The sequence below is a fragment of the Colletes gigas genome, unplaced genomic scaffold (assembly GCF_013123115.1).
Source record: "Colletes gigas isolate AHSC1104 unplaced genomic scaffold, ASM1312311v1 Colletes_gigas_Sc00165, whole genome shotgun sequence".
Lineage (NCBI taxonomy): Eukaryota > Metazoa > Arthropoda > Insecta > Hymenoptera > Colletidae > Colletes > Colletes gigas.
The window spans coordinates 19,648-29,920 of record NW_025106788.1 but is presented as its reverse complement, the minus strand read 5'-3'; the positions used below and the strand labels follow the sequence as shown (position 1 = coordinate 29,920).

Here is a 10,273-nt window from a genome sequence, read left to right as displayed (position 1 = left end):
TGAGCGTCCGGGCTCCTAGTATATAAGAGCCCCCTGAGGCGTTGATCGGCGAGTTATCTCCCAACCACCAAGCAAGACGGACCGTATCGAGATGAAGAATTTAATTGAAGATTTCCATTCAATCAAAATCGAAGATGGCCAAAGATGATGGTTCACGAGCAGCGGCCAAAGGACAAAACCGGTCTTTTTAAAGACCAAGAAAATCTCATTTGTGGGAACCACTAAACTGAACAACTTTTATATTTAACAACTCTGAGACTTTTTACATCTCTGTTTTGGAACAACTTTTCTATTTAACAACTCGGAGACTTTTTACATCTCTGTTTTGGAACAACTTATGTAATAAAACTGAACATGGTATATTTGCCTGTATAGGCGAAAAATATACAAATACAAATTGAATTTATTGAATTGATATTAAGTAAATGTTCTTTGCTATAAGATCAAAAAATTATTATTTGAAATAGTAGAACAATTAGAAAATAAATCGTTTGAAAATAATTTCGAAAGTCTTACTTGATAAACTATATTCAAACGATTTATTTCCAAAGTATTGTTTTATGTCAAACATGATCAGGGGGTCTTGAAACGTGTATTTACGTGTCAATTTTTCATTCAATATGGGCTTTGCTTATATATTTGTGTCTATATAACTTGAATTTAAATTCAAATGGTAATGAAAAATCAATGACGCATGTTTGTACATTATTTTTTAATCCTGGACTCGTTAATGGTACTTCTCTAAGATTAGATAGGGACAGTAATGGGGAAGAAAATTTAGTGTCAGTGCCTTCTGGTTCGTAACATTTAAGCTTTTTATTACAGTCTCTCATCATGTATTTCATGAAACCTCTCCTTCTATTAATTCCTGATTGCAGAAATGCATATATAACTCTAATAATTTTTAAACTTATTACATTGCTCAATGGATAGGAATAATCCTCTATTTGTACAGGACAAATATATAAACGTCGAACCAACAAGTCCCTAAAATATGCAGGATAATTGCCCATAAGAAATTCATCTACAAACAAATTAGGTACATTAGCTAGTGCATTAGTGGTAGCAGATTCTGACCCCTTTAAGCATGTCTAATATTTCAACTTCGTCTTCTTCCTCTTCTTCTTCTTCTTCTGCTGATTCAAAGTCTCCATTTTTATCAGTTTCTTCTATGTACATTAGAATGTGTTGTGGCACGAGCTGCATATTCCTGTGAAAACCCCAATGGAAGTAAGCAAGTATTTCTGTAGATGCATTTGTATAGCCATTTTTTGTCTTACGGTTTTAGGTGATCTACATAGTATTCCAATGAGTGCTTTGTTCAAGGTGTAGAATCCGCTCAACCATTGTAAAGTTGCTTCTATACAATACTGACGATTACTATACCTTTTTCTTGTTATTCGTCGTATCTTTAAATAACGAAAGAGGTTTCTAAATGTACCACGTTTTACATAATCATTGCCTAGTAATATTGCAGCTAATGGCAGTGTAGATTGACTTAAACCTCTATAAGAATTTAATAAGTGTTCAACTTTATAAATTTTACAACGTTTCGTGTAACCATTTCCAGTTGAACTTTTCACCGTGTAATTGTCCAATGTATCAAACGGTATGTGCAATGTCCCAAACACATAAAAATCTGAATTATAACTCGATACAGGACAATTCAATATCCTTGCTACGGTAGCTATAGCATTATCAGCTTCGAATAAGCATTGCACATGACGAATATTCTTCTTTCTCCTAACATCTTTGAAAACTTCCTAAATATGTAAAGGAAAAAATTTCATTTTCTGTTGACAGATCGGAGAATAAGATGATGCTGTACGAACCTTTTCTCCAGTTCTACATATAACTGTTTGCAGTTTCTTATCCTCGCAACCACCATCGATCAAAACTAATGGTACTACATTGCACTTTATCAAATCGTCAAAAAAATCCGATACTCGTTGAGCATATTTATCGTAATCACCGCCAAAAACACAATTGCACTTGTACGAAATATATATTTGACAGCTAAATAACTAAATACGTATCACGTAGCTCGAAATATTCCAAATAACGATCTGAACGATTGTTTATGAAAGTTGTTAAACCCGGAATACCCATTTTGAAACCTATTTATTAATTTACACTTTTCTTAATGTTTCATATCACAAACTAAGTTCGTTATGCGTATATCAATATTAGTTATGCATTTATACATAGGTTACATGTAACAGGTACTCAAATTTTGTGTCATTCGTTATTTTATTTGAATCAAAAGTTTGTTAAATATTATACTTTGACTACTTGGATAAATCAAAGAAATACAAGAGCTGTGCATAATGTTTTTGCATTGATCTTTACGATATTACAAACCGGTATAATAAAAATAAAATTAGATAGTATACTGGTCTTGCATAATTAAGTGCATTGACGGGCGACAATACTAACGACGAATTTCCTTCCTATACATATAGGCAAATATACCATGTTCAGTTTTATTGCATAACTTGTTCCATAACAGAGATGTAAAGTGTCGCTGAATTGTTAAATATAAAAGTCGGTAACAAAACAGAGATGTAAAGTGTCTCTGAGTTGTTAAATATAAAAGTTGTTACAAAACAGAGATGTAAAGTGTCTGTGAGTTGTTAAATATAAAAGTTGTTACAAAACAGAGATGTAGTGTCTCTGAATTGTTAAATATAAAAGTTGTTACAAAACAGAGATGTAAAGTGTCTCTGAGTTGTTAAATATAAAAGTTGTTACAAAACAGAGATGTAAAGTGTCTGTGAGTTGTTAAATATAAAAGTTGTTACAAAACAGAGATGTAAAGTGTCTCTGAGTTGTTAAATATAAAAGTTGTTACAAAACAGAGATGTAAAGTGTCTCTGAGTTGTTAAATATAAAAGTTGTTCAGTTCATTGCATAAGTTGTTCCCACGAATGAGATTTTCTTGGTCTTTAAAAAGACCGGTTTTCTCCCTTGCCCGCTGCTCGTGAAACATCTTCTTGGCCGCCATCTTCGATTTTGATCGAATGTAAATCTTCAATTAAATTCTTCATCTCGATGCGGTCCGTCTTGCTTGGTGGTTGGGAGATAACTCCCGCGCGAGGGCCTCAGGGGGCTCTTATAACGTTTCAAGGTGGACGGACGATGGTCGCCCCCAGCGGACTGGCTGCTGATTGGCTCGTTGATTCTTTGGCTTGACTGCATAAAAGTGGACACAGCTGGGCAACTCTTTTCAGTACTCCTGGAACCGCCGGGGGTACTGTCACGCGTTTTTGTTTTCTGTTTCAGATATCTTCTGCGATGCTGACCAGGAAGGAAGGATCACCCTTTGGTTTTGGTATAGATACAATTAATATTAATATAACTAATGAAAATATTGTGTTTTTCTGCATTTTTATGTATATAGGTATTTTCATATTTGGGTTCTTCGTTCATCTAGTTTTATCTATATTAATTACATCGTTGGGTTGATATTTTTCAATTTATTCTATTCTATCTTCGTCTCGCTTTCATCGTTGGTTTGTTCTTTTACGATTTATTTTGTTATTCGTCTTGCGCTTCGTTGGTTTTTTAATTTTCAAAATTAATCTATAATTCAAAGTACACATCGTTGGTTTCTTTTTTTCGAATGATTCGTTTCGTTAATTTACTTCGTTGGATTGTTCCAATTCCTTATTTCAAACTAATTTGTTATTTAGGTTTTATTATTTGTCTACATGTACACATAACTACTAATTTTTATTTCAGTTTTTTACCAGATCAATTTCTAGGAGGAGGAGGAGATCAATAGATGACGTCGGATTCATCGGGATTTACACGTAAGCGATTAATTTTAAGGCGCAGCGCGAATGTAAAAATTAACGTCGAATTTTTCTTTTTCCTTCTTTTCCTTGTTTTTCCGATGTTTCCTATATTTCATTAATTCACATTAATTCTCAATTCCACCTACGACGTTAATTTTCAATTTACATTGTATATTATTTTATTTACTGCGTAGATTGCCAAGTAATGAATTAATTAATAGCTTATTTTCCAGTCTCGTTTCCCCGTTTCTAGCTCCGGTCACCGCTGCTTTGATGTAAAAAGCAAGTGATCGGCCGTTTAGATGGTTCGAAGGGTCGGTTGCCGTCCTCTGGTGAGACAATTCTAGGGAAAGAGTCATCGGCCGTAGAGGGGACCTGTTCCTGTCTGCGGTAGCCCCGACTCAGGATCTCTCTCCTGTGTAAGACGTCCCGGGTTGGGTCCTACGGGCTCCCAGCAGGGCGCGTTGGAGAAATGGGGAACCCGTGTCTGGTGCGTCGATTCTCCTCCCCTTCAATTGGACTTGCTAAGAGGTAACGAGCTGCCCCTTTTGACCCGCTATTCGGTACGGTGTCGCACCTCATGTTCCTACTGCACTGTGCAGCATTGTGTCGCGTTTCGTCGTGTCGCGTCTCCCACAATTTCGCTTCATCCTTTGTTTTAGAAAAGTAATTACTTGGCATCTTTTTTTTTGCGTAATCTAGTTTCTAAGTGTGTAAAAAGGAAGGTCGATCGAACTTTGTTCCATCGATCTCACTTTGGGTTTCCAATCGCAGCAACCTCCTCGTGGTGAGACCTGGTAATCGGTGTTACCTTTCAAGAAGAACTTCTTCATTATGGGTAACACCGAGCTAATGGCTGCGAATTTAAAACAATATAAATTTCAGTTTTAATCGAAATCAAAATCAAATGTTGTCTAATACTTTTTTCTAGGTACTACTTCTAGAAAAAATTTAAATGATATAAGTTTTACTATTGTAAAAGTTATGATCGTTTGAAAATTGACAATTTTTCTGAGCATTTTGTCACTGTACGACGTTAAGGAACAACTTTTCGAATATTCTTCGTATTCAACCCCCAAGCAAGACGGACCGTATCGAGATGAAGAATTTAATTGAAGATTTACATTCGATCAAAATCGAAGTTGGCGGCCAAGAAGATGTTTCACGAGCAGCGGCCAAGGGACAAAACCGGTCTTTTTAAAGACCAAGAAAATCTCATTTGTGGGAACAACAACTAGACTGAACAAATAAACTGAACAACTTTTATATTTAACAAATCAGAGACTTTTTACATCTCTGTTTTGGAACAACTTATGTAATAAAACTGAACATGGTATATTTACCTATATAGGCGAAAAATATACAAATACAAATTGAATTTATTGAATTGATATTAAATAAACATTCTTTGCTATAAAATCAAAAAATTATTATTTGAAATAATAGAACAATTAGGAAATAAATCGTTTGAAAATAATTTCGACAGTCTTACTTGATAAACTATATTCAAACGATTTATTTCCAAAGTATTGTTTCATGTCAAACATGATCAGGGGGTCTTGAAACGTGTATTTACGTGTCAATTTTTCATTCATTATGGAGTTTGCTTATATGTATGTGCCTATATTGCTCGAAACGTAAAAATGCCTGGGCAAAGATTCCTATGAACGAGCACATGTGTATGTATACAGGGTGTTCGGCCACCTCTGAAACAAATTTTAATGCCACACAGTATATTTTCGGTAAAGAATTTTTTTCTCAAAAGTACGTAGGATTTCGGGGGTGTCTCCATTCGCCAAAAATAATTGCAATTGACCCCCTTGATCGAAAATCATTTTTCCAGAACGATTTGAAATTGTTGCGCATAAGGTAATCACTCATAAAAATAAATTCAAATATAATTTATATATTAGTAACTTACTGTGAAAGTAATTTTAATTTACAGTACCATGCTATACACTTAGAAGACACGTTTACTGTTTATTTAAACACGTTAGCCTATATATGTTTAAACGTTCTGCATAACATTCAAAGAATTATTGTACATGCTTATTGAAGGTACACAAATTTCTGATGCGAAAGAAATAGATTTTACTTTTCGCATTCGCAATTTACGTTCGAACATCCCTATTAACAATTTTGACAAATGTAAGGTAGCATACAACCTGCATACATATAAATACATACAAATATGCTATAATTAAATAAATTCATATGAAAAATTTACAAATATTAATGCAGTGTTATGCAGAAAATAATAGGAAAACAAAAGGTTTAGTCTTTGGAGTGTTGACTACTAGAGCTAGTTGAACGTGAACGACGCTTGAATTTCGGTTGATTATTCGTGTCCGACGCATTATCACTCTTTCTTCGGTTTTTATCCACATCGTAATTCGAATTTGAATTGTTTGTCCTTCTATAATCATTACGTCTATCATAATATCTGTAATTATCTCTGGCGGGTCTGATCATTCTGTAAGAATCTCGTCTTCGCGGATAATAATTCCTTCTGTTTCTTCGATCGCGACTGTTCCTACGGTCATAATCTCTATCTCGAGATCTCCTACGATCTCGCGATCTTGAACGACCACTTCCGCGTCTTCTGCTCCTATCCCGTGAATCACGTCGCGAAGATCTATCACCGTACGATCGATGCGAATCACGTTTTATTGTTTTCTCAATTTTATGCTTTCCATCTACTTTATCTTTTGCCATAGCATCATTTACGTCCGAACTAGTATTCAAATTATCTTGGTCCTGTTCCATATTTTTATTGTCATCCTTCTTATCGTCCGACTGATCGTTTTCTTTATTTTCCAATTCTTCGGATACGCGTGCATCTGTATCGAACTTGTCCATTATTGGATTATCTTCGTCCGGATTCTCAGTAAATTTTTTAATCCTATCAGCCTCACGTTTCTTCAATTCTTCTTCTTTCTTTAAACGTTCCTTTTCTAATTTCTGAGACGTAATTTTAAATATAGAAACAAATTAATCATGCGAATAGTATTGTATCCCTACTAGCAATCCCTCTGCATACATTTAAATATACATATATGATTACATATTTAATATATACCTGAAATTCATGCAATTTAATGGTACGATTTTGAGCTTGCTTCCAGTGAGGCGGCGTTACGCTTCTCGAACGGCTACGCGATGGTGTATGATATCGCTGGAAATTCATTTACGTGTATTATACAGATAAAGAAAAAGTTATAATACGTTGAAAATAAGATGAATTTCATTGGAACGTATAAAAACATTTGGAAAATATATGTATACATACCGTGCACCATATATACTGCACACAAATACTTACAAATATCCCTCTTCCTTTAAATACGCGACCAGTTTTTCTATTTGATCGTACCCGATCCCTTCCATAATGTTGCCTAAATTCTTTTTGATTCGCATTATTGGTAGGCCCTGCTCTGTATAAAAATTTATTTGCCGGCACTTCAGGAATTTCATCTGGATCGATTTTTGTGACTGAAACTAATGGATGAGGTTTTCCAAGATCATCTTCGTTCGAATCATGAATCTCACCGTCTTCTGATTTTGCTCTTTTTTTACTGCAATATTAGTTATTATATTATGATTATATTTCGTTATTAGATTATTTTATGAGTTTTTAGAATGCGCTATACATATAATATATATATCGTACCTTTTCCTGGCCTTCTTTTTCTTTTTAGACTTTCCTGCATATGAATCGGAATCAGAATCGGAAGAACTACTATCTTTCGTTTCACGTTTCTTTGCTGTAAATTTGAATGAATATTGAGTTTTTCTTTTTACGAAAAATGAAATTTTTTTTATAAAACATTAGACGCACCTCTACTTTTAACCTTCAATACAAGTTCTCCACAATTTACAACCTTCGCATCTTGCAACGGACGGGACATACGGTCTACTGGAAGTCCCTCGATATGTGTAACAATTTCCTGGCCAGACACTACTTCTCCAAAAACCACATGGACACTAAAAAATAGTTACATTCACGTATGAAAATAACGTTTAGAAGTAATTAGAACAATTGAACATATTAGTCATTACTTACTTGTCGAGATGAGGCGCTGGTTGTGTTGTACTACAACAACAAAATATGATTAAGGGGATGAGAGATGAACAGAAAGAGCCAGCTTTCATTGGTCATTGTGTTGTAGTAGTGGTGTGCAGACCCTTCCCTCATGACTACACAGAAATATAGCTAAGTTATTCATTCCTTCGAAGATACTTTTACTTCTATGCTTTTTAATATTCTCCAGACGTCTAACATGACTCGTACAAACTATCAAATATCAAATGACTCTACACGACAGAGTGATGTCGATAATCAAAATAAACAAATTTACTATTAAAGTCAACACACCCAACTTTCCTTTTATTCAATTAACGTATTGCTTGTGATTTATCAGAAGCACGTTTAAATAATATACTAGCCTGAAAGACTGTTAGAATGTAAGAATAAATGTATTAAATTCCTATTACCTTTATCTTTGTAGTTGACAAAGAATAACATCTGCTAGCAGAGAAAAATAATTTTCAGCCAGTAGAAACATTAAAAAATAAAGTCTATATATAAAATATTTTACTTGCAGTTATAGACAATAACCTTTAGTAAGCAGATTATCATTAATAATAACATGCAAAACAAACTTTTAGTAAAACAGAATAACACATTACTGTGGTAACATTTTGGGAGCTGCAGGTATTATAAATTTATCACACCATCCTGCACTTTTTTGGCTACCATGGGAGCCAATAGATTATTTTTTATTATACCGAATACATTCTTATATAAGTTAAGTGAATTACTTTTTTGATAAATACTTACATAAAAAATTGTGAACCATTTGTGTCTCTGTCACGATTTGCCATTGATAGTAAAAATGGTTTATTATGTTTTATAATAAAATTTTCATCTAAAAGAGTATTGTAAAAGTATTGTATTCCATAATATACGTATATACATATATGGAGAATCATAACCATTAATTTACCTGCAAACGTTCCACCATAAATTGACTCGCCTCCTGTTCCATTACCTACTGAAAAATCACCACCTTGAATCATAAAATCTTTAACTACTCTATGAAAAACAATTCCTTTATAATGCAAAGATTTGCCAGTTGTTTTCCCAAGTCCTTTCTCTCCGGTACACAAAGAACGAAAATTTTCGCATGTTATTGGACAAATGTCAGCGAAAAGTTCAAATACTATGCGGCCCATTGGTAGTCCGCCCACCTCTATATCAAAGAATACTCGTGGATTGATGTTAACCATGATGAATTTCCTTGTAAATTCCTAAAAATATTAATAACAGTAAAAGAAATACCAAATTATTTAATAATAGTCTAAAATATTGCAGTTTCTTATATATAATTAAAATGTTCAACGAAAATTTTATAAATTCATTAACAACATTCTAATGCGTAGTAATAAAAAGAGTTGTGCGGACAACAAGTTATTACCGATATGTGAAAGAACAGAAACGCTCGTAAAACTAAAAATGAAACGTTCCGAGTAAGGTTAAAAACGTTCTATAGAAATGCTTCCGTTCACTTAACGAATTATGTATGCACTCTTGTTATAATAAAAGCAACACATCTATCATTTTCTTCCTCGTTAACGTATTTACATTTCCTGTATTAATGCGTATGTACGAACAATATTTAACCAACGTAATTGAAAAGTTAATCGTAAAATACATAGCCCGATGCCATATTGTTGAATCTATACGAAACGGACATTATTAATATGCAGAAACATATCGTTGCCAACAAAAATATATATACGCACTTTTTTCCCTACATTAACACACGATTGATTCGTCCGACTCTTCGAACTGCGTAAGCAGTAAGCACTTTCTTTAGGTAAATTTTTCTTTAATCAACCTATGGGTATTACTTTCGTATATAGAAATTCAAGTATATTTTAATGCGAATGTACGATAGGAAAAGTAACTCGTAGTAAGTTGTTTTTTCATATTTTGATTTGAGAATCGATTAAATTGTTCGAAATCATGATGAAATATTGAAATCATAAAAGAATATCGAATGATTTTCTTATTCGCTAAATCAATTGTACATATGCATATATATGTAAGTATGTACGTATCGCATTATTTTCTACGACGCATAGATAAAATATTGTATGAGTAACAAAGTGAATTTTATATAAATATAAATTTAAATCCTTTTTAAGAACAGTTGATAATAAGCTAAGGGGAGACAGAGAAATCACACGCATTTGATATATTCGTATGAACAAAATCAACACGTAAATGTTGGTAAAAGCAAGGTGACATATGTATGTACTTACAGATGTCGAACATTATGAAGAATTTCTCACTAGAAACATCAACAGTGCAGTATTCAACCAAACGATTCTACGAGATCTTATAATACTAACAAACTTACAAATATAAACTTTGCGGAAATTGTCGTATAATTAAGTAAATGCTTATTACG

General features: G+C 33.5%; 2 protein-coding genes across 5 annotated transcripts; both read right to left on the bottom strand.

Moving 5' to 3' along the window:
* Nucleotides 1-610: 610 nt before the first annotated feature.
* LOC122404303 (protein asteroid-like) lies at nucleotides 611-1,997 on the bottom strand (the record flags this gene model as incomplete). The annotated part of the gene is made up of 3 exons (XM_043408232.1): nucleotides 611-1,210; nucleotides 1,281-1,763; nucleotides 1,833-1,997. Coding segments are annotated over 3 exons (699 nt in total), but the record flags the coding sequence as incomplete, so codon positions are not given.
* Nucleotides 1,998-5,664: 3,667 nt separating this feature from the next.
* LOC122404309 (peptidyl-prolyl cis-trans isomerase cyp11) lies at nucleotides 5,665-10,232 on the bottom strand. Of its 4 annotated transcripts, none has more exons than XM_043408240.1 (9): nucleotides 10,125-10,232; nucleotides 8,804-9,107; nucleotides 8,638-8,725; nucleotides 7,861-7,890; nucleotides 7,636-7,781; nucleotides 7,468-7,561; nucleotides 7,120-7,372; nucleotides 6,877-6,972; nucleotides 5,665-6,758 (listed from the first exon to the last, which is right to left on the bottom strand). In XM_043408240.1, the coding sequence occupies exons 2-9, from the start codon at nucleotides 9,084-9,086 to the stop codon at nucleotides 6,072-6,074; spliced, it is 1,677 nt and encodes a 558-aa protein (XP_043264175.1). In that variant the 5' UTR covers nucleotides 9,087-9,107; nucleotides 10,125-10,232; the 3' UTR covers nucleotides 5,665-6,071. The 4 variants fall into 4 exon arrangements, with proteins under 4 accessions (XP_043264175.1, XP_043264176.1, XP_043264174.1 ...); XM_043408241.1 differs by lacking the exon at nucleotides 10,125-10,232 and adding an exon at nucleotides 9,603-9,679; XM_043408239.1 differs by lacking the exon at nucleotides 10,125-10,232 and adding an exon at nucleotides 9,275-9,575.
* Between the last annotated feature and the right edge of the window lie 41 nt (nucleotides 10,233-10,273).